Here is a 24,486-nt window from a genome sequence, read left to right on the forward strand (position 1 = left end):
CTGCATATCGTAAACTTCTTTTATTTTTACCACCCTTCTTTTGTTCCGTGGTTATTTCTTGTTCGTCGGCAGAAAGTATTCCGTCTTCCAGACGTTCTTTACCAATTAAATACGGACCAAATAAATCACTTAAAACACCAGCTGGTACCTGTATTGTAAATTGAAAAATTATCACACCCATTAATAAATATTGGAATTTCGAAATTTATCATATACAAACTAAACAAACTGCATTAACGTACAGTGTAAGTTCCGGGTGCTATATGAGGACCAGCCAAATTAGGATGCGGTCGAGAAGGATCCCCGGGTATAACAGAATGAGGGCCTTGCTTACAAAATACGCAAACCCATGTGGAATCCGTTGTATGTGCATCATAACGCGATGACAATGTTGAACTAAAGAGACCCGCTCTACTGACTTTACCTAAATAAAGCAAACAATTTAAATTCCCAATAATATATAATTACCAAAAGGATTGTGTGTTGATATATTTTAAGTTTTATACGAGTGCTGTGCAAATATTAAAAAATAAAAAATACACACCCCTATAGTCTAAATCGTTTTGATGACTAAGTCTCTTACTTCTCCCTGCACTACCATTTCCAACACTCTTCCGTTTTTCTTTACTTTTTTCCTCTTCATCTTCTCGTGGTGCGTTAACTACTTGAATGCTTAATGGACTATCCCTTGGACCTTCAACATGAACTACTGGTCCACGAGATCTAATAGAACTTGCATTTGACCCAGAATCGTACGCAATCTCTCTCAATCCGTCTATTTTCGTGTTTTTCTTTGTCTTTTTCGACACGTTTTGCTTTTTTGAACTTTTAGACATTTTCCTTTTTTTGATTTCCTTTTGGGGCACGTCACTGCTTATAGTTCCAAAAATATTTTCAGAAGATCTCGATATTTTCCGTTTGCCACCTTGTACTTTAGCTTTCTTTCCTTTTTTTCCAGATAATTTTGTATCAACTGTAGATGAAACATCAGTAGGATTTAGGTTTTGTGTATCTTTCGGATGCAAAATACTATTTTCTAAACTTTCAGCTTTTGTTGTGCTACCAGCTTGATCCTCAGGTTCGACAAGTTCAGTTTTTGATTCTTCCTTTTTGACATCTGTCTCTGTTTCAACGATACCAGCAAACATTTTTTCTAGTTCTGATTCAACTTCGTTAAATGGATTTGTATTATTTACACCTTTTGGACTTGTTACTTTTGAAAATTCAGTGACGTCATCGCTAGATTTTCTCCGAACCCTCTGATTTGAGGGAGTTGAACTAGGGGGTGTACTTTCACTGCTTCGTCGCCTTCTGATCGGTTGGTTTTCTTCGCTTCTTTCTTCTGCACTTTCTTCAATTTTTTCAGGTATTCTTTGTTCCACTGTATCTGTATTATCTTCAACTTTGACAACTGGTGTAACACTTGTTGTTTCTCCCGATATTGGTTCACATGCTCTAGGTTCCGATGGTTCTGTAGGCTCTAATTCCATATCTTCTACTTCTGTTTTCGAATCCTTACTGAGTCGTACGGGCTTCTCCAATTTTCTTTTCCTGCGTTGTTTGGTATTATCATTGGAATCGTCGTTACTGAATGCTGGAGATACCACTTCGTCTTCTCTATTCGGAGATTTCGACTTTTGCCTGTCCGGAGACATACTTTTAACGCTGGATGTATCCTTCTCCTCTACTGGCATCACAATAACAGATCCAATGTTTTCAGCAGTACCAAGTTTCTTATTCCCACCCTCTAATTTCTCTAATAAAGAATCAACACCTTTTTTACCTCTTAGATTTTTTGGTAAATTTTTTGGCGATCTCACATTTGTTTCCTCAATTTTTCGATCTCGTTCTAACGATGACTCTCGTTTTGGGCTGTCTGTTACATCTTTATCCCCTTTGGAGGTGAGGTTTACAATAACAGGTAGAACATTTCTTGGCACTTGTGCAATAACGCTTAATGTATCTTTACTCTTTGTAATCTCCGATTCCTTTTTATCTGAAACTACCCTTTCGATCGTTACACTAGGTGGTAAATTTATCACTTTTTGTGTAAAATTATCTACACTCATTTCTTTAATTTTATCATGTAGGTTTGCCACGCCTTTTTCACTGAATGGGGTTTGTCCAAAGTTTTTTACTGTTATTTTAGGTGTTGTAACTTCTTTCGTTGAAAGTGAAACTGGCTCACTGACAGAATTTGGTGTTGGAACTGATGAACTAATTCCACTATCCGATGAAGTTTCTCCATTTAAAGGTATCGGAGGAGATATTATATTTCCATTTCTACTACTTTTATCTACATTTCTCGCTGTCAAACTTATTGGAATATCTTGAGGTATTCGAGAATAATTTTCAGGGATAATTTCAGATGTAGAAGACAAGTCTAATGTATTCTGTGAACCTGGTGAATTTCTATACTGACTTTGATTCTGCCTATTATCTACTAGCATTTGTAAACTAAATAAAGGATTTCCTGGGGTATTGGCTGGAGTAACACTTTTTGATGGAACAGTTGGTGTGTGCCACGTTGGAGGTGCTTGAGTATGTGCAAGTTGAGGTGTAAGTTGTGATGTTATATGAGATGCCCTTGCCATAGATGGATGCGTATAAAATCCAGCTGGACTTAATGCTGCACCAGACAAGGCTGTTGGATGAATATTTAAGCCTGAAACTAGTAAAATCAAAATCAATATTTTTTGGAAAATAAAAATGTACGGTATTTAACACATAAAATTATTTACATACAAATATTTCAAATAATATTACCTTGGCCTTGCGTCATTGTAAGATGATTCCAGACTGTCTGCGGTGGAGGTGTGCCAACCGGAGGTCGGCTATGACCTGGATATTGTCCCGACATTTCGAAATCCTCCCAATTACTTAATATCGATTTGCAATCAGTTGTAAAATAAGTATTCTTTGACTTGTTTGTATGTCGCTCTGTAGAACATTCACTTTTAGGATCGGTATCTTTAACATTCAGTGGCAAATGTATAAAAGAATTATCTGTATTTTTCTTCTCACATAAAAACAATAAGGATTCGTGACTCAAGTTTTTGTTAGAAGTAAAAGAATCTTCTTTATTTACGTATGTATGTGACACATAATCAGGATTTATTTCAGAATCTTTACATAATTTGGATTTTGATGGTTTAAGTAATGTTGTTTCAATTTTCAAGTTTCGAGATAAACTTTCTAAATCTGAAAATTTTAGTAAACCATAGTCTACTTCCTTGTATTTTGTACGAGAGCGGTTTTCTATATTACAGGAATGATTTGTTTTGTTTGAAATGGCACTGGCTTTTAAAATGGTTTCTGATTGTGAAAATTTGCCCAAGTGTTTTGTATCTTTGCTTTGTCTGTTATTACAGTCTTTATTGTTTTCTAAGTTTTTTATTAAATTAAGTGGTTTATCTTCTCGAGAAGCACAAAACAGGTTATAAGTATTTTTATACTGTTCCAAAATGTCAGTTAATGTCTTGTACTGTGCAATATTTTCTGTAATATTTAGGTGTTCCGACAAGTGAGAGAGATTATCAATATTTTTATCACAATCATAAATCTGTTTTCCTGTCTCAGAGGAATTTCCACTTCTATTTTTATAAGACCGATGTATGTCTATAGTCTTTTCGATACCAAGTATATTATTCGAGTTTATTTTGCTATCCTCACTCTGACAGGTATTATAACTTTCCTTGTAGCGTGGAAACTCTTGTTTTGAAAATTCTGTTACACAATTATCAACCTCCTTCTTGTGGATATCAGAATTCTTGTTGTTTCTTGGTGGTAAAAAGTTCAAGAATTGATTAACATATGTTGAGTTTAAATCTAACACACCTGTATTTTCCTCCTTACGATATAAACTGTATGTATCTGGTACACCACCATGTGCTACCAACTCTTGTATATAATTCCACTGCATGAAATTATTTGATAGCGCCCATTTTGGCGCAACTCCAAGTATGAATAGCCCTGTAAATGAAAATTTTCTGTGAAAACTGAATTGCAATTACAGTTTTCCTATTTCATAATTCGCAATTTATAATATTCTATTGGATAATCCAAATGGGATAAAAATTTCTTACTTGCAGAGCAAAACAAACATGCAAATATATATTTGAAAATATATGACATTATTAATGTTATTAGGAATAATTTGTGCATATAGAAATAGTATACTCTTATTAAGCTAAAGATTACTACAATTTATTATACATGTTAGAAAAAGTAAATTATATATAACAGAAGTTTGAATTGTTCCTCCTCTTCAGATGGAATCATAAATGTTCCCACATTCTAAAATTATTACAAAAATCATTTAAGAATGATCAAATACTTTCTTTACACTAAATCATAATTGGATATTTGTTGAACTTAATGCATAGTATGTCATGAAAAAAATAAGTCGATACTTTGAACGTATAATTATGAGTACATAAATATTTTTACTGTAATAATTTCTCATGTTTTTATGCCCTATATTAATATTGACATTAATTTATTACCTGAAATTATTTAAGATTTGAATAAAAAACTACTGCAAAGATCACTATCAAATATTAAGAAGTTAGTCATATATTTCACAAGGTCAAGCTCTTTTTATAAAAAGTTGACATGTTGAAACATTGAAATGTATAAATGGTTTTTATAACAATTGTTATTATATTGCTTATGATAACAAAATATAAAGCAATAGGTTTCAGTAGTTTCCAAGTATTACTATTTAATACGATGATTAATTAATAAATTAATATGAACTTGCAAAGAAGAGATGAAAGAACGTACAAAAGGGAAGGACCAAAGAAAGTTTTACTTTCTCAACACAACAGTATAGTACCAACACACTAACCACTATGTAGATGTATGTCTTCACACTGATTCAAGTACAGTAAAAATCAAATATTTAAACTGCATCGAGGAATAGGAAAAAATTCCCGAGATTGGGAATCATAGCAGGAATGTCAACATTAGAGGGGTTAATAATTAGCGAAATCGTTTGGGACACGGTATTGCACTGTTTATATCGTGTTGAAATTGTTGTTGATAAATCGAACGCGTCAACTTTTGAAGAATCTGTCAGAAGACTGAAAAGCCACTGAAAAGAAATTCTAACGGTATCCAGAGATGCAGAACGCAAAGAATAACAGTGTAAATATTTCGTAGTCGATGTTACCCACGAGGGGAGTGATGAGCATGCGAGTGTGACACGGTGTATCTCGATTTCCTCATCCGACAGCGTCGTAGCAGAACAGAGTCGCGTGCGTGGTTTTTCGTAAATTCCAGTGGCATGCAGTGTGCGTACATATACCACAGAGGACCGCACAGGACAGGAGCACAGGATCACACATATACACTAAGAGAAACACATTAATCAACTAGCGCATGTACACTCGTGGAAAATACACACTGTCGCGCGTACGAACCCATAGAGACACGAACGAATGACGTGTGTCGCGCGTGCACACGCCTATGCACGCACAACGTGCGACGCGTGGAAAGAAGACATCCCAACCCCGCGAAACTGCACACACACTCAACCTCGTACGCACACGCATACACACACACCGAGCGAAACAGCGAAACAGGGATGTGGTCCTCGCACCTGAATAGTATGGTTGATAACGCGCGAGTCGCGTGTCCCGACACGCGGAACAACGTGCACGTATTCAAAAATTGCAAATTAGACGCGCGATCTCTGGCTGACGCCTAAATATTGCACCCTGGCCACATTCAAATAATTCGAGACTCCACTTTGGTTAAGTGAGATTTAAGATCGACAGATTGTACTTTGTGCAGAGTAAACGCGTTGCATTGTACCGGCACGCATGCACGCACGTATGTATCATGCACAATTCAGCCACCGCACACAACACCAACACCCCGATAAGACCTACGACACGGACATGGGTGCCTCTTTCTTTCGCGTAAATCGATGGGCACACTCGATTTCACTGGGTTTTCCCGGTGGGCCCTTAATCGCGAAACATGCCACTGACTGCCATTATGGTTTGAACATAGTTGCGGATTTATTACGGAATACGCACCTTCCGCACAAAGCCCTTGCCAGGGGCTGGCGAATTTACGATTTTCAGCCAAAAAATCGTCGGGGCATCAACCAAAGCAGAATTTCAACAATGGTGGCCGCTAGCGAGCGAGCCGCATGCAATGCTGACACCTTGCGGTGGCGGCGTGAATTACGTCTCTATCTCACTCTTTCTGGTGCTTATTACCTTTTCCTCAATCCCCTATACAGTCTCTCTTCTGTACGTACCTACACCATTCTCTTTTCGCTACAAATCTACCTATACCTACAATTTAACATTTCTCCATAGATTAGTGATACTATTTAAACGTACAATTCCATCATACAACATTATTATTGCGGTTGTCCAGACCTTCTTAAATACCCGCAAACTTATGACTCGCGTCCATGAAAACGATCGCATACGTAGCAAAGTTACATATGAACATTTTTCATTCAATTTTCAATTTAGGCGACACAGAGAACATGCTCCTGTGAGTACACGCATAATGCCAATAAACTCGCTATGAATTGCATTTTCTATTCTTGCTTTTATTTCAAGTGTCATATGTGATTTATTCGAACACTATATTGTTTAAGTACTTGGGAATATCTATAAAACCGCGTTTAAAATGCAATTATTTTAAGTAACGCTATAAATCTGAATTGCACCTTGTTGTGTCTTAAGTTAACGCATATGAGAAAATTAATACGAAACTTGCGTCTACCTTTACGTTACTCGTGTTTCTCGCGTATATCTATAACATTTTTTTCATTGGAATTCTGCCCATATTTTCAATGAACTATTCAAAACACGGATATAAATTTTATTCAACGAACTTAACTCTGTATTACCGCTTAACAAAAAATACAATATTTCGAATTACCATTACGGGTTAAACCGAATAAAACGAACATTTATATATTATATAATAACTTTTCCTTAAAATGCAATATAATCAATGTTTTTGAACATTTACTAAATTTAAAATATAAATTTTATTTATTCACGACGCTGATACATATATTACGTAAAATCATACATTAATTTGTCATTATAATATGTATAAAAAGATAATCAAATCGCTGCGCAATAAAACATTTCATCAAAATTTTTTAATATAGATCCAAGTTGAAATGTCAAATAAATTTTAAAACACTCGATTTATCGTTTTACTTATTATTATTACATTTAAAAATATATTAAGTATATTAAATAATACTTACCACGATGTGACATTTTTTCTGTTGTATTTGATATACGTAAGCATGCATATTGCGGTTACACAGCCATATCAAATATCTTGTAAGCAGTTAGTTTTCAATTCATTGCAATCAAACGTTAACATTGATAGAATATATGTTAGCGTTGCACATTTTTCCTTAAGAAATTCATTTTATTTTGACTTTTTATTTTTATTCTCTGTACCTATACACACATATATAGTATATACGCTGTACCAGCTTTTATATTCAATTTCACAAATTGTACATCATTACTTAAATTAAATGTTTTATTCGCTCCTGTCCGTTGATCGTACACTTTGTTTATTTAAATTTCGTTACATGTTTTTTGTAATGTATGTATAGGAATGGTAAAACGTAAAAGGTCCGAATACACAATAGAATATTTGTACATACAATTAAATAGGTACTTGATATTAGTATTTAATTTATTTTAGAAAATAAATCAATTGTGTAAGTTTCATTTCTTTAGGCGTACACACATCATCAACGTAAACAAACATGGTGACGTAATCCGCCAAGCGGTGCTAGTTGACCAGGTGTATCTGTATACTTAACGTACCTATATACAAAGTAAGGATATGAAGTGTATTACGTCACGAATATCTACTACTAACAACATGGCGCCTATAAAAGTCGTCTGCTCACTTTGACAGATACAATTTTGATTGAAAACTAGAAATTACTGCACCCTCTTTGAACGGGAGAAAAAGAGCTTTCACGATCACTTAAATTAAGAATCTCAAAAATTAAAGATCTTATGAAAAATGTTGTCACGTGCAATGCGTAATGCAAAACAGTTGTTGTCTGCTTGACCGATAGCTGCGCAAGTTCAGAAATCAGTTCCCAAAAGTGGTGAAAGATGCGATCCTTTGATCCGTGACAGTCCATGTATAACAAGAATAACTACTGCTATGATAATAAACATAATGAAAGATATTATTAGTTATTAAATAATATAATACACGTATTATGTCGTTCATCTTTCCATATACGTAAAAATGGAAGCGGAAGTTAGAGTTCATCGTTCGTCAAGTATTTTCAATCGCAATGCAGTTTGTTATGGATTTTGGCGTGAATGACGTGTCAATACATTGCCAATGTGAGACTCAAAGTCAAAGTGAATTTCGTAACAGCATGACAGAAGTGTATGTAATTTAAACCAAATTCATCCACAATATTCAACTGACAATGCTGTTTTATAGCACAATTAATTTATAGCATAATATTAAAAAAAAAAGAAAAATTCAAAACAAAGATCATTTGAGTATAAACAAATATAAATATGAATATGCAAAGAAGACGAGTTCTGTGCCTAAGATAATAAATCAAGAAAGATTGGAAATTAGATTATTATTCTAAATAATAGATTTACAAATACGTACCATTTACTTTTATTCTAATTATACCATCTATATTATTCTATATAAAAGTGTTAAATTGATTAACATTTGAAGTGCAGTTACTTATATTGACATACTATTAAGTGTATTTATTTAGATCATGAAATACAAGTATAATAAAGTATTTAAAAAATACAAATGTTAAAATAAAATAAAGTATTATATTTGTTAACAAGATAAAACATCTTAATTTACGATTCTAGTCTATATCGTACAATGTAAATACTGGAAAGATTACATATGATTTTATAAAATTCGACATAAAAGTCATAAATATTTATTATAATCACAAATTAATGGTACTGATAATGATAATAATAAGCTACATAGAAGAAAGAGTGATGAAAATTATGCAACAAAATAAAATTTGATTTACCTTATAGTATTAAACGTAATATAAATATAATTAACATTTTCGACTGGTGTATTTAGTAAAATTATTAGTAGAATTATTTATTTATTTATTAATAATGAATTATTTATGTTACATTCAAAATCTATAATTGAAAACATTATTATGGAGCAAAATACAGAAAATGATGCATCTAATGCAACAAATGCTGTTAAAGCAGACATTTCTCCTAAGTCAAAGCAAAAGAAAAAGTCTCTTTGTTTTATGCTTATGAATAAAAAAACTAAGGTTGGATGTTTGGAAACATCTTGTAAAGATGGTAATTCAAAAAAGAATTCTAAAACAGAAAATTCTCAACATGGATCTCATACTAGTACAAAACTTTCGTTATGCTGTGCAATAACTGAACGCAGCAGAACGCCTACACAAAGTTTAACCGTCAGTAGATTATCGCCAACTACATTAAGTCGTACATCTGTGAAATCTGAAGTAGTTTCGGTTAATGGAAATTGTGAAACTGATGTATTAGTGGAAAAAGAAGATGCATATACACCGAGTAGTACACAAAATATTCAAGAAAATGTTTTGGAGAAAAGTAATATTTTTGTAGCAAAAGAACCACAGCAAGGTACTTTTGTTGAAGGTAAGAACAAATTAATTTCATAATTAATTTTAGTTAAATTTATAATTGATAAAATATTAAGTATTTGATTCTTAAAAGTTACTTGGAGTGACATAAATATAGAATTGACTTTAATTTAAATTAAGAATTTTATTTCCTTCTTCCTTATATGTATTTAAATTCTTATACCATTAAATCAGCATAATTTGAAAACAAGTTTAAATTTATGTTGAATTCACTAAAATGCATGGGTTTTTTATACTCATTCCTTTTTCTGTTAACTGAGTAATATGGTGAAATGAAATACTGACCTTGACTATCCCCACCTTATCACATGCCTCATTATGGTAGAAAAGGAATTGACTTTATTGTTCTTAAATGAGAACGTGTAGGCTTTACTGACAATCAGTTGACACTTTATCTTTGACACGTGAACATGTTTAAAGCACAATTTCAATGTTTTTCAAAAAATGGCAAATTTATATACTAAAGCAAAAAAACCTTCTTTCCTTAATAAATTATATAAAAAGTTAAAAAAAAATAAAAGTGACAAATTAGGAAATGGAAGAAGACACAGTCCAGAAACTGGAGAAACTTCAACAGAATGTATTCATGATTTAAGTATTAAACTTTGTAGTGATAAAAATAAAAATGTATCAGTGTTACAATCCAATGTTAACGATGAATTAAATCTTGACAGTATTGAAAGCAGTACTCAAAATGTTATAGTTACTGATAATTCTTGTGATAAAAAATATCATAACAATACAAAAATTGTGTTTAATATAACTCCAAGTACAGAGCAAAAGAATAATACATATGACGATAATCTATGTATAAATACATTCGACTTCCCAAAATGTACAAAAGCAAGAAGTATAGATGATATTAATATGAACAGAGAAAGAAAAGAGTTTATATCTGGTTCAGATAGAAATTTAGATATGAAAATTGCATTCTTATCACAAAATTATAATGAGCTAAACGATGTATCTGTACCAAACAAAAAAGATTTTACAACACACTCAAATTCTTCTATTAAAATGCCATATACTAATCCTACAAGGTTTTCATATGAAATAACTAAATTATTAATAGAAGACATAAAAGCAATAGACCAAGAGAGTAGTGAAGACAGTGATTTCTCTACAGATTTAACAGAAGATTTATTTGAAGAATCATCAGAAGATGAAAATGAACTCTTTATTAATTATGAGAAAGGTGAAATAAATTTAAAGGATGAATATTTTACTAAAGGAAAATATATCACGTATTTCTTCTTGGAAATGGAACGGCAGTTCTACGATCCTCATGAAGTTTACAGTATGGTTCAATATAGTGAATCTAATAACACTGAAAAACCAGGAAAAGAAGGTATAATAAAGTATATTTGCTTAAAATTTAATTTGTTGTGCTTTTTAAAAATATTTTATATTTTATTATTACATAAATGTCCCATTATTTTTTCTATTTATACATTTATAAGACATATACTTATAAGATGACATATTTAAAATATGTCATTACTTGTAATACAAATGTCATTAAGGATATTGGATAGTATTTTACTCTTTGTTATCAATGATTTATAATATTTTGTACATATCTGTGATCTATAGAAACGAAGAAAATATTGTGTGTTTACATATATTGACTAAACCACTGCAAAAGTTTTATTAGGACATATATTTGATATAAATTGTGTATATTTTTGTTACTTCCTCGATGACTATGTCACTCTGAAGTACCTAATAGGAAGCAATTACACCAATTTGGTTTCATTACAGATGCATACCACATTATCATTTGTTATTTTATTTTGTATTTTTAATTTCATTTCTTACTAACATAACATTAATAGTTATATATTCACTTTTGTAGACAGAAAAAGGAAATTTACTTAAATAATTATCATTATGTCAGTGAAGATATTTAGATATTTTTAATAATTGTTTTACACTATTCTAAACTATTTGTAGCATGATTTTATTTCAGTTCTGTGGTACATGTCTTTTGCATTTATTAAAAAAGAAATGAATTTTTACATGTCATAAGCAAAACTTGATATCATCGCTACACCTAAAATGATTTGTTAATGATCCTGTGGACATTAAATTTTATATTTGCAACAACAAATGTGGGGACTTTCTACATAATTCTGTTATTTTTGGTGTTTTAGGTGAAATTTCATCTTCTGGATCTATCTCCCCAAATGTTCCTGCATATATAAGACAAAAACTAAGTCGTAGACGATCTGTTGATAATTTAATTGTAAATTCACCAACAAATTCCATGCAACATTCAAGTCCCGAATCTGTCAGAAGTGCACCTGTTCAACTTAAACCACGTTCTACATCTCACGATGCTTTGTCTAAAAAAAAGGATCGTCAGTCTCATGCAACAGGAGTATCGATGGATAGTTTGGCGAAACAAGCATTATTAGCTGCTCAAGTTCTTAATTTGATCCCTACACAAAAAGCACGAGAGAGGTATAAAAGTTGACAGTAAAATTATAATTATTAGTTTCACATGTAAGAAAATATAATAATTTAATACCTTCTTATAGAAATTTTCTTCATGGAAGAATTGCTGCAAATTCATTACTCGGACCTCTAGAACTTGAGAAAGTATTGCCAAATCGTGAACTGAAAATTTTTGTTGGGACATGGAACATGAATGGACAAAATCCACCGAAAGAGTTAAATGATTTTATGTTACCTTCTGATATAGAAACTGTTCCAGATTTATTAGCAATTGGAACACAAGAGTCATGTTCGGAACGAAATGAATGGGAAGCAGCTTTACAAGAAACTCTTGGTCCTTCCCATGTATTACTTTTTAGTACTGGTTTAGGTACATTACATCTTGCGCTCTTTTTAAGAAGGGATTTAATTTGGTTCTGTTCCATTGCCGAAGACTCTAGTTTTTCTACTAGAACAGGTACTGCTTTTAGAACGAAGGGAGCAGTAGCTATAGCTTTAATGTTATTTGGTACCAGTTTTCTCTTTGTTACCGCACATTTAACTGCACATCAAGATAAAGTCAAGGAACGAGTTAACGATATTAAAAGAATAGTTAGAAACCTTGATCTTCCTAAAGATTTACCTACAAGACATAGAAGCAAAGGTATAAATATTAGTATTAATTTCAATATATTTATATATCTAATTCTAATTAATAGTAAAAACATTTAATGAATATATAAATTTTAGATGTAACTCAAAATTTTGATTGTGTATTTTGGTGCGGAGACTTAAATTTCCGTTTAGCTCAACCAAGAGAAGAAGTTATACAGTGGGTTACCGATACATGTTTTCCTCAACAATCCCCAGTAAATTTACATAAAGATCAATTACGAACAATTCTCAACGAAGGAGCTGTTTTACGTGGATTTGAAGAAGCACCAATTACATTTCCACCCACATATAAATATGATCCTGGAACACAAAATTTTGATTCGAGTAGTAAACAACGTACACCTGCATATACTGATAGAATTCTCTTTAAGGGAAAAGGGCATTCAAGGGGATACATTCGAAGAGTTAGTCATGAAAGCACAAATTCATATAAAGATGGTGTTATAGAGTGTTTGGTATACGATTCTGTTCCAAGCATTTGCACTTCAGATCATAAACCTGTGTGGGGTGTTTTCAAAACAATCATAAGACCTGGTATTGACACGTACGTATTTACAACTTATGTAATTCATGCGTGGAAGATATTATTTTTCTTAATTAACATTTCTTACAGAATTCCTCTAGGTGGTGGTTTATTTAATCGTGAAGTATATTTAGAAGGCATAAAAAGACGAGCAGCTGCTATGGATGACTCGCATGGAAGTTCAAAAGTATGTTCGATTCAATAATCGTTGTTACAAATAGCGTTGATAAAAGAATGTCAAATTGTCAAGTTTGTATGAGTATTATGTACATGGTCATTCTAATTATTCAATGCCAAAATGTGAAAACTTAGCTATTGCAATTTTCACAATTAATATTATTTCTTTTTGTATACTCTATATGTACAAAAAATTTATAACTGTTCATAACTTTTTTACGTGAAATACATTTAATACAGCATGTTACTGTATATATACTATATACTATATTGTATATTGTATGTGCACTTGATAATATCTAGTCCAAAAAATTATCTATACACGAATTATTCACTCTTATAACTAATAATTATAATGCCCAAATTTTGTAGGCATGTGTGTTATTTAGAAAAATGCAACAGAAAAAGTCAAGATAATGTACAGCTTTCTTGAAATTTATAACATGTATAGAAGTTAAAAAGTTGTATTGTTATTTTATAGCACTGATTTATATACATATATTGTCTATGCATAAATTATTTTATAAGAATGTTGAGAATTTCAAAAGACACGAGTGTCTACCTGCTTAACTATTCCATCTTTATTTTTATTGCAAGTATTACTAAAATTGTACTGAAAAAAATGTTTACTTTTGAAGAGTTCCTTTTCTATGTAATTACATAAAGACAACTGTGTACAAAACATACAACACCTAATTTATATTCAGTTATAAAATATAATATTAATTTTGAGGGTTTTGTTTATGATTTTAGGAATTCGTTGAATTATCATTTTACAATTTGTAAGCTATTCATTTTATTTTCTAAATTTATTTATTTGGATCATGTATTGCTTAAATCTTAAAGAAAAACATTAAATTTCACAATTTCAATGAAAAATGAACACTCTTACTTACATTTATGTAAACATACTTTATTTAGATTTATACAATTTGTGCAATTTATGCAATGAAAGACAAGTGCATTCTAAAAAATTTAGTCATTTACATACAAGGTGCCTCGTTTAAATTAGCACATTTAAATATCTTCGTTATTTTTTGCTAAAAGAAAACATTAAAATAAAATTGCATTAATTAAAGGGGCAAATTTGAATTTTACCTAAATAGAAAAACCCTAAGTACCTGTGTTACTTTTAAACTAATTTGATGGTCTTGAAAAATGTTTTTTTCAAGGTCATTTTTTCGAAACTGTATTATTTATTTCATATTTTTATAATCATTAAAAAATGGAATTTAAAGACTTTAACAATCCTACCGTTTCGGTGATATAATTTCCAGAAATTTACGATAATATGTCTTAACGTTATCATGCTATTATTAACTCATGGATCTGTACTGAAATGTATATTTATCTTATAATACTCATTACGGAGAGCAGGAAAACTACTTTCCAATAGAGATCCACAAGTTAGTAATATCACAATAACATTAGGATGTAATTTATCAAATTTATTCGCTTAGATAATAAAACTTTATTCTAAGTAGTTTTTTTCAGCTCTGAATAACGGAAATATTTAATTACCAGTAATTAGACAAAATTTCGTATATCCTTGTAATAATATTTTTCTGCATCAAAATACTTTAATATTTCTCAAATTCAGCAGTGAAAATGGTGAAAACAATATTCTGTAAGAAAACAATAATTAGAAAATAATTTTATTAATGCTTACAAATTAAAATATTAAATTTAGATAATTTGATGTAATTTGAAATAATTGTAATATAATTATTGTTTGTTCCTGCACTGTTGTATATATTTTACGCAATAAGTTTACAATTTATATTTAATGATGTGATGACTACTACATAAATGCTATCCCTGTTTTTGTATGTTCACGTAGAGTCTACATTGTAGACTATTAATGTACTCTTGTCACAAGAACTTGTCATAATTCTGAAACAATAAACCATAATAATACACAGTGATTAATGGATTATATAAAAGTGTTATACCATTACTCATGTAATATATTACACATAACTTAATATTTAATAAAAAGTCAATAGGTACTAAAAGTATATACAAATTATGAAAATTTTGATTGCTAATATATGTAAATAATAACACTTTAGTATATAACATTGAATATATATTCAACATATTGTTATACAAAATATCATGAATTATACCATTAAAAATACTAAAATAATCATTCCTATACTAGTCTTGATCATGACAAAGTTACTATCTTTATTTTTATTGAATCATCATTCCACTAATATAGATGTAGGTACTATTAAATTTGTTAGAGTTAGTTATTTATATAAATAAAAGACACTTGACATTTTTATTATTTGAAAGTTGTCTATTTCTATCATATCAATTTTCTATTTAATATTCCTATCCTATGTAATTATTTACAAAGTAACAGGGTTTATTGTTATGATTATGGATTATTAGTGTCCTCTCTGAAATGTTCCAATACTTGAAATTCATGAAACAATATCTAAAAATAATGCGAATCATATTTAAGCGTTATTTCGTAATTTTTTTTTAACCAATTCAATACTTAATACTTTTAGCATATAATTTCGATTTTTCATTTATAACTATCCGATAGTAATGTATTCTTTCTTAAGATGTAGCAATAACGGAGAATAGGCACGCACTTCAGAAATATTGTATAATCTTTTAATTCCTGCGTTTAATACTTGATTTATAGCTCTTGAGATTCTCTGAGTTGTTATGTAACGTTTTAGTTAGAGCTGAGATCTGTCATAGAAATCGTTAGATATGTTACATAATTCGAAAAGTCTTCGTTTCTCTTATAAACAAAGGATTCCCAACTTAAGAATCGGTGGGAAATTTTGTGAAAAACGATAAGTTCCAATGTTGCAATGACAGTACCTTAAAACAAAATAATCGGGAAAAGCTTTTTTATGATTATTATAAAAACATATAAAAATACATATACGCCCCTACCCTTTTTAAAACTTTGATCATCACATACAAGTACTTAATGATATAAAATATTCAAAATTTATAACTACACATTCTGGCAACTCTTCTGTATTTTTTACGACAAATTTAAACTGTCTACCGTTTTTACTTTTCACGTAATACTTTTTTCTACAAAAAATCGACCGCTTCTACGAAAACTCGTTTTTTAAAAACCGAGGGTGATCGAACAATTTGATTTTCGGATTCACGTGTAGGACAAGGAACTCTATAAAGATCACCCAGTGACTATTACAGATCACGAAAAAGTTCAAATTTGAGACGATTGTTAAGAAAACAAACAAGACATGATCCTATTTTTATTTCTTACGTGAAATGGCCTATTTTAAAAAATCAACTATTTACTTTCATCAAAATATAGAATGTTTACCTGAGATATTTCTTTTTGTATTGCGTAGTTGAAAAGTTGTGACAAAAAATTCAAGTCGAATTTAAATACATTTAAAACTGAATAGAGGGAGATAGGATAAAATAGAACGCATTTATTTACATATGTCATATGTTACATACATGTGGAATATTAATTGGAAACGGTTTCGGAAGTGTCCCAAGTTAGTCTTAAATACTTCTTGAGCGCCTTTTTGATGAAGGTATATTAAAATCTGCAGCCGCTTTACAATGTCTCATTTCTTTTTGTATAACTGCATCAACATCATTCTATACTGATTCTTCAGAGCAACTCGGTTTTCCTGTTTTTTTATACATTTTATCTAAAAATTAAATGATATTATGAAAATATCCTCATCTTACTTCAAATGCTGCATCGAAATAAATTGACTGATAATATCATTATTTGTTTATGATTATTATTTATTAGCGGATAAATAAAAACCTTAAGACATTGGCTGTCTGATAATGATAAAATGATAATGTCATTGAGAATGACTTATCTGTTAATGTTTAAGACACATTAAAGAATAGGATTATACAAACGTAAGAATCAGAATTATGACTGATAAGCGCACAAGAACGAAGCAAACTGACTTGAACCAGTAGCAACGTAACGTCTATTCTACAACTGACGTATTTTGTTTTAATTTTTAGTATGCATAGGTAACTAACACGAAATAGACGATAGTCCTATCTTGTCGCCCCTTCCTCTGTATTGTATATTTTAAACTCTAAACTAATAAACTTTCCTTTTTTACCCTAACAATCAGTACGTGTTTCTTATGGATTCTAGTGCGTTGAATATAACATAGAAACTATTTATTTCCATCGGCCTCAAGTAAAAGAAATATGAATTTTCAATGTTAAAAGTGTCTAGTTCTTTAAGAGCAATAGTTATGGACTCTGTCAAAACAATCTTAATCATTATTATTATTACATTTTGAATACGTAACTAGGTACCTATGTTCAAACAGTGATTTATTAATACGGTAAAGTTTAGTTGATAGATTATGCACAGTGAAACAGTATCTGTTGTTTATAGGTAGAAAAGTCAGAGATTTTGATATGTTAGTTCAATCCAAAAAATGAAGATAAAGTAATTATCTGCTTTCAAATATATGACATAAAGGGACATCTTCTCTTAAGAAAGCACCGATTGACGAAATGCAGACGACCAGCGTTCAACTTTTCCTTTTATTGAATTTTTTCAACAAAATATTTTATGTGTTTCAAAGAAATTGTGTATACTTTTTCTGTAATGAAGGTTTCTTTCAACACACAAAAATGTTTCGAAGAATTGGAAGAGCAAATGGTGCGCAACGAAAACTCCCAATTTTCAATAAAATATATGAGTTTATGAATGCACGAATGAAAAGAAAACAATTGGTATCTTATTCCTTACACATTCAACTATCTCGGGGAGCAAAAATTTGTTCAGCTTACGCAAAATTTTTGAAATTGACATTTTAACGTCTAAAACGGCCAAATCGACTACTGTGCGGCTGGATCGCCAGCGACACCGCGCAATTGATAAAACGGCAATGAATCGCGACAAGGATGACAAATATATGTATTTCTTTCTTTTTTTTAATTTTGTATATTGTGCAAGCTGAAATTTGCTCTGTATATGTGGTACATGTACGTAAAATCGCTAACGTCAAGTGGCGGAATCGCGTCGCCCTTGTACTTAGGCCCTTACTGATCGGGTCACCGCTTTACAGCTGAGAACGCACTCGCTACCTTATAATTCATATTCGTGTACTAGGAAAGGGCATTGCATATCACGTTCCTTTAGTTTCCCATGCGAGTTTTAAATTCTTATCCTACAATATCGTGTCAGACTCGCGATGAAGATTTCATATAGAATTTAACAAATATAAATATCACTTAATTCATCCAAATCCGAATTGAATGTTATTTTTCTACTATTAATTGTGATGCTTCTGAGTGAGCGTAGGCATAGAATAAGTGTAGAAGTTTTCTCCTTTTTGGGAGAAATTCACATCTCGTGAATTGTTGATTCTTTTCACATTATCCGTTTGAGTTCAACGCGCCACTTTCGCGCTCTTCAGATTTCATGTCGAAAAAATTCAGTGCATTTGTACGATACGGACAACTGACGGCGCACTCGCAATCTGACGAAACGCGCTCAACTTTTCAGACGCATGTACGTCGCATCGCTACTTTTTTTTGCATATAAGTAATCCAAGTAATACATTTTGTATTTTCTTGTTACCTATTATAAATTAATATATATACATAATAGTATTAACATAGATTAAGACAAGCGCTACTGCGCTGTTCGGCTTTTTTCGACCGTTTTTTTAAAAACTTCTCGTACTCAAACGATTATACTGTAACACATTCTTACACGGAATGTTGCGAAGAATTTGTCTTCAGTAAAAAAAATATACGTGTAGTAAGTATATCCTATTATTTTTGAGATACAGTGGGGCCCCGGACTTACGTCCTAATTGGTTCCGGAGTGGGTGACGTAAGTCAAGAAGATTGATCAGATTAGAAGACACATTTTCTTTTAAACGTACACAAATGATAGAAGGGATTACATTTAACAAATGTTTACGAAGAATCAAAGAGATCACGATGTTCACGAATAATATTGGAACGTGTTGGATGGTCTTCTTTTATTTCTATTAACACGTTGATTTATTGGATGTCGGTTATCTTACGACGTATAATTGTTTCCAAGTCATTTAGAAGCTCCGGTCATCGATGACCACCGTGGCAGTCAACGTAGTAAAATACGTTCTTTATCTTTAAGAAACGCCCTCACAATTGCTTCTGACAAATTTATTTTCTAGTCAATCTCAGAACCTTGTACTCCACTATCAAAAAGTTTTATTATTTCTAATTTAGTTTCTAAACTCATAGCATTTCTTTGTTTAACAATATCATTTAAGATGAGGACATCTGACGCTGTGGTGCCATTACACATACGTAAATAATGGTCTTCACTGTCGATTAATTACACTTGTGTACTTACGTTTACTGTAAATCTATTTCTATAAGTTCTTAACCTTAAACAATTAAAACCAAACACATAGAACAAGAAATATTGGTTAAAAACAACTGACTACCGCGTTACGTGAAACGGACGTAAATCGGGACTACGTAACTCGGGGCCCCACTGTACATCCGGTCTCAATTGTAGAACTCACCCTCTATACAAAGTGTCTCCGTGATTGTGGTACAAGTGATCGTAGGTTGTTTCTACATACGAACATGAGTTAAAAGAAAAGAATAACATATTTTTCATTTAAGTCTTCGTTCTTCCAGAAAAATGAGTTTGAATATCTATCATATACACATGTAAGTACTATCTGTAAGTTTCTATGTATCCGGTTTCTGTTTCTGATCATATTTGTGCTTATAGGCATTCTTTTTCCCTGTAGTTAATTTTGTTAATTAATCAGATAAATAACAACCTCTCGTATCACTTTGATCTTGACCGTATATAATATTAACCGTTTGAATGCTAAGCGACACGATCGTGCTTCTCTGTTACACTACCTAAATGTGCCAGCTTATTGGTTCATAGGATGAAATTGAGTTTATTTATTGATTTTTATCTCCTTTGTTACCTGCTTAGAAATAAAAAAATGGATCGATCGCGCCATTTAGAATTTTTTCATGTGAAAATACCAAAACGTAATTCAGTTTTTGAGCTGAAACGAAAGAAACGCACCGGTTGGCATTCTTTAATAGGATTTTTGCGAAGACCTGTAACACTCAAACGGTAAAGATCATTGTCCTGGACAATTTGCAACTTGAAATGATGGCGAATCATGATTCATTCAAAAGTTATGTAGCACTAAAATTTGGCATTAACGGACCGTTAAGGTCCAATAAGTGAAGACGAAGACGAAAAATTTGAATGTAATGCCAAAGGGACCTAGCACAATACTTAACGCGTTAATTGTAAATATTACAACAATAACAATAACAAAAATAATAAAATGACTTTTGCTGCCATATATGCGGTATTGGACGTAAATAAAAGTGCCATGCCGTTTATATGGCGACATTGGTCCGTTAAGGGTTAATCTTTCCAACCCGAAGGATGTACCCAGTATAATTTCAACCACGGCTGACAAGTTAAAAGAAAATGTCTTCTTACATTTACATGCAGCACAAATATGGAAATGGTGACCGTGAGCCATTCAGACCCTTTCCCCTCACGACCTGGTCGATGAAAATTACTCTCTCCATTCCTACTTATTTACTTCCCCCAACTGTTTCAGTAGTACTTATTAGACGGAACAGAATACAACGAAATGAAAAGTAACGAACATTGGCGTTAATTTCGATTATGCGACTTCTTATGTTTTTGGAATTCTGGCAACACAGAAATCCGACTACTGTTGTTCATGAAAAAAGACCCTGGAAGTAATGCGGGTGTAACACTTTGCGGGCCGCACATTTATCGCATCGCCATTAGGTTGGCCATTAGGTTGGTGCGCAGGTTCTACTGCATTTTCAAGGATATTTTATAACTTTGTAATAGATCTAAACTTTCGAGATTCGAAGACAGCGAAAGGCAGTTTCAAACTAACAGAAGAAGCATCTGCTTAAAAGATTTTAACAAAACAAGATCTGATAAATTGGGAAGGGAGAACAGTGGAAGCAATTGTTTCTCTAAAAATAGCATCAATATTGTGGGATTAGAAGGTTTTGGCGAGAACAAGCACAGGTGTACTTGTATTTTTATTGAAATGGACTATAAGTGATTAGAATTAAACTAAACTATGTATCTTAATCTATTCTACGCAGTACTACGCTGTTCCACGCTGTCTATTCTGATCCACTACCTGTCTTTTTACAGGTAGATTCATTCCTTGAGATTTTCATTTTTTAATAATATAACGTAGATTGTAGATCTATTTATATTTAATAATTTACTTATTTCACCATACGCCTTTCCTTCCTTACGCCACTTGACAATTAATTTTCTTCCACTTTCAGGAATTTCAGATGTTTTAGGACACATGATCAATATCGTAATATTTCACTATAAATGCTGACACTGTGACTGACAAATGTATGTGCGAAGACGACTAACGTTTCAATATTTACATTTAGTGCCCGAAACATTGATTCTTGGAACTCATTTTTGGGTATTCAAATGCTTTTGTGGCTTCAGCAATCTTTATGTTTATAAGAAATAATTCATAAGTATTGTATACATCTTTCGATTTTCTTCAAACTTTACCTATATAATCTAGAGAGTCATACCTCCTTACAATGTTTATAATATTTCGATAAGAGTTGTATAATATATTTATTACAACTAACAAAGTATTTCATGGTAAGTGTTCAAATATTTTCGTGTGTCACTGTATGTATGTATAGAAGTTGGGTAAAATCTAATGCATATATCAATACCCTTTGATTTCAATAATTTGTTAATGTGGGTAATACTGCAGTTCCCTCGTTCCACTGCAAGGGTATTTAACTGGGTTAAACACCCACGAGCACCGTAGTGTGCGAAAAGTTATCCCCTCCACACCTACTTTTACCTGTTTGTATTGAACACTACATAAAACTGATCACATACACAGTCTTGAGCAGCTCCTTGAATAGAGGTATTATGGGAACGCTGTTTCCGAGTTACTAACGTGAGAGTAGTGAGTTATGTACAGTGCATTACTGACGTAAGCCAAACCGGCCTATGGCTTAAAAGAGAACGGGGGCAAGGGGAGACGTCCACTCGCGACGCTCGGCCCAATAGTAATGACGGAATTAGTTTCGGCATGTTTTTGTTACTGGCCGAGCAGCGAGCTGAAGTGGAGTGTGCGACCGAGTCCCATTGCTCCTCTTCACTTCTGAACCATGACCGGCTGGGATCATGTCAGTAACGCACTGTAGACGCCTCTACAATAAGTAAAACTCATTTCTATATATATACGAAACAAGGTATGAAACTGCAGCGATGAACTAGGATTGTTGGAACTTTTATTAACAAAAGTACGTGAAACACGAAATTGATGTTTTGAACAACTGTTTTTTCTGACAGAAGTTTTGCAACCTTATACTTTACGAGATAATTATGAAAAAAATTTGAATACAAATACACCATCGATCTTTTTGTATTTCACGTACTCTTCTTAATAAAAGTTCTAACAGTTCTAATCAATCGCGACAGTTCCATACCTTGTTTCAGAAATATAGAAATGAGTTTTACTTATTACGTGAGCAGTTCTATGTAGTGTTCAATACAAATAGGTAGAAAGAGATATGGAATTGGATAACTTTTTATGAAAATAATGCCACTATGGTGACCACGTTTGACAACTCTCATGTAAGCCATTACAGAAGCAGTGAGCCTGTGGCTATGCCTGTAACTATTCCACAGTACATTCATGTACTTAAGAGTATTTCGGTAGTGATGCTCCGATGAATTGACCGACTACCATCAAGCTGAAACATCAGAGAGGCAAGGGGACTCTTCTACTCACAATGTTCGGGTCTCCTCGGACTTCAACATGTGGTCGTTATTGACTACGCGATAGTAACAAAGAACGGAAGTGTACAGGGAATATATTCCCAAATTCAAAAAATGTCATGTTTCTTTATTTTATTAAGACGTATGTTATCATTTCTTGAATGTAGAAATAGAACTTATAATTAGAAATATTCTAATTTCATATTGTTTAAGATTTTGACTTATGTTTTTCGTAAAACATAGACAAAACATTGCGTAAATTAGTTTTACAAATCTTACTACGAGATTAATGAATTTTAAATATAGTAAAATTTCAAATGATATTGCAAAAGCAATAACATAAATTTTACTAAGATAAACAAAAAAATGAGATAACGATATATAACAGTCATAATCATATTGTAGTAGATTTTGAAATATTTAAGAAAAGATACAATAACATTGCACTGCTTATGTTTCGTTTTAGACATTTGCACTTGAGATCACTAATTATCTTAAGTTAGTGAACTAACCTAAGGTGTTGAGAACACTTTACCTAACCAGAGCTCTCAATATTTAATATTAAATTCTGTAAATATATTAATACATAAGACACTGCAATAAAATATTTTTATCCTTAATTTCTGCATGATTTCTCTTTATATTAGTTATAAAAGATATCACCAATATTTCCTAAGAAAATAAATATTTATTGTGAAAAAACTTTCAAATACAAAGGACTATTTCCAGTTTCAGGATGTTTTTCAGAATAAATGATGAAATATTATTTATTCTTACAATCAATTATAATTTTTAATAGCTTTTTGTTTCTAGAATCTCTTCCGAGAACTTTTTTTAATTCATGTCCAAAGGGATAATCATATTAAATTAAACTAAGTCAAAATCGATTAATTCCTTTTCAACTTAAGTATTGAACTATACATACACGGTTCTACAATTCAACATATAATGTTAATCCATGTGTTACCAGCATTTGCTTCGGTAGCAATCTTCATGATTGCAATATTTTATTAAATACATCATATTGTCTTTACAAAATATAAATAATATGTAAGAAAAAATATCTACTCAACCTCCTGCAAATTATAACATGTATTACAATATTAGACGAAAACATATAAATCTTTTTACATGAAATATAAAATATTGATTGTCATAAATATATGATATTGTTAGCCAACGTGTTAAAGTTTT

General features: G+C 31.6%; 2 protein-coding genes across 11 annotated transcripts in view; one reads left to right on the plus strand and one right to left on the minus strand.

The window, feature by feature from the left end:
- Window positions 1-6,200, minus strand: part of LOC116431186 (uncharacterized) — an 8,161-nt gene extending 1,961 nt beyond the window's left edge. The window contains exons 1-7 of one of the 8 annotated variants that reach the window (XM_031986262.2): window positions 6,045-6,171; window positions 5,178-5,353; window positions 3,838-3,972; window positions 2,767-2,940; window positions 545-2,671; window positions 243-424; window positions 1-148 (exon numbers count right to left, since the gene is read on the minus strand). The exon at window positions 1-148 is cut by the window's left edge and continues 171 nt beyond it. In XM_031986262.2, the coding sequence (XP_031842122.1) occupies window positions 1-148; window positions 243-424; window positions 545-2,671; window positions 2,767-2,940; window positions 3,838-3,972; window positions 5,178-5,304 (2,893 nt within the window). In that variant the 5' untranslated portion in view covers window positions 5,305-5,353; window positions 6,045-6,171. The other 7 variants (XM_031986257.2, XM_076370801.1, XM_031986255.2 and 4 more) reach the window with 7 other exon arrangements.
- A 1,364-nt stretch (window positions 6,201-7,564) lies between these two features.
- On the plus strand, window positions 7,565-15,683 carry INPP5E (Inositol-3-phosphate synthase). Of its 3 annotated transcripts, XM_031986288.2 has the most exons (6): window positions 7,565-9,665; window positions 10,797-11,018; window positions 11,824-12,133; window positions 12,211-12,770; window positions 12,857-13,325; window positions 13,395-15,683. In XM_031986288.2, exons 1-6 carry the CDS (start codon window positions 9,152-9,154, stop codon window positions 13,507-13,509), a joined length of 2,190 nt encoding a protein of 729 aa, XP_031842148.1. In that variant the 5' UTR covers window positions 7,565-9,151; the 3' UTR covers window positions 13,510-15,683. The 3 variants fall into 3 exon arrangements, with proteins under 3 accessions (XP_031842148.1, XP_031842149.1, XP_031842147.1); XM_031986289.2 differs by lacking the exon at window positions 10,797-11,018 and having other exon boundaries at window positions 7,763-9,665; window positions 13,395-15,682; XM_031986287.2 differs by lacking the exon at window positions 7,565-9,665 and having other exon boundaries at window positions 9,729-11,018; window positions 13,395-15,674.
- Window positions 15,684-24,486: the final 8,803 nt, after the last annotated feature.

The sequence above is a fragment of the Nomia melanderi genome, chromosome 9, assembly GCF_051020985.1.
Source record: "Nomia melanderi isolate GNS246 chromosome 9, iyNomMela1, whole genome shotgun sequence".
Taxonomy (NCBI): domain Eukaryota; kingdom Metazoa; phylum Arthropoda; class Insecta; order Hymenoptera; family Halictidae; genus Nomia; species Nomia melanderi.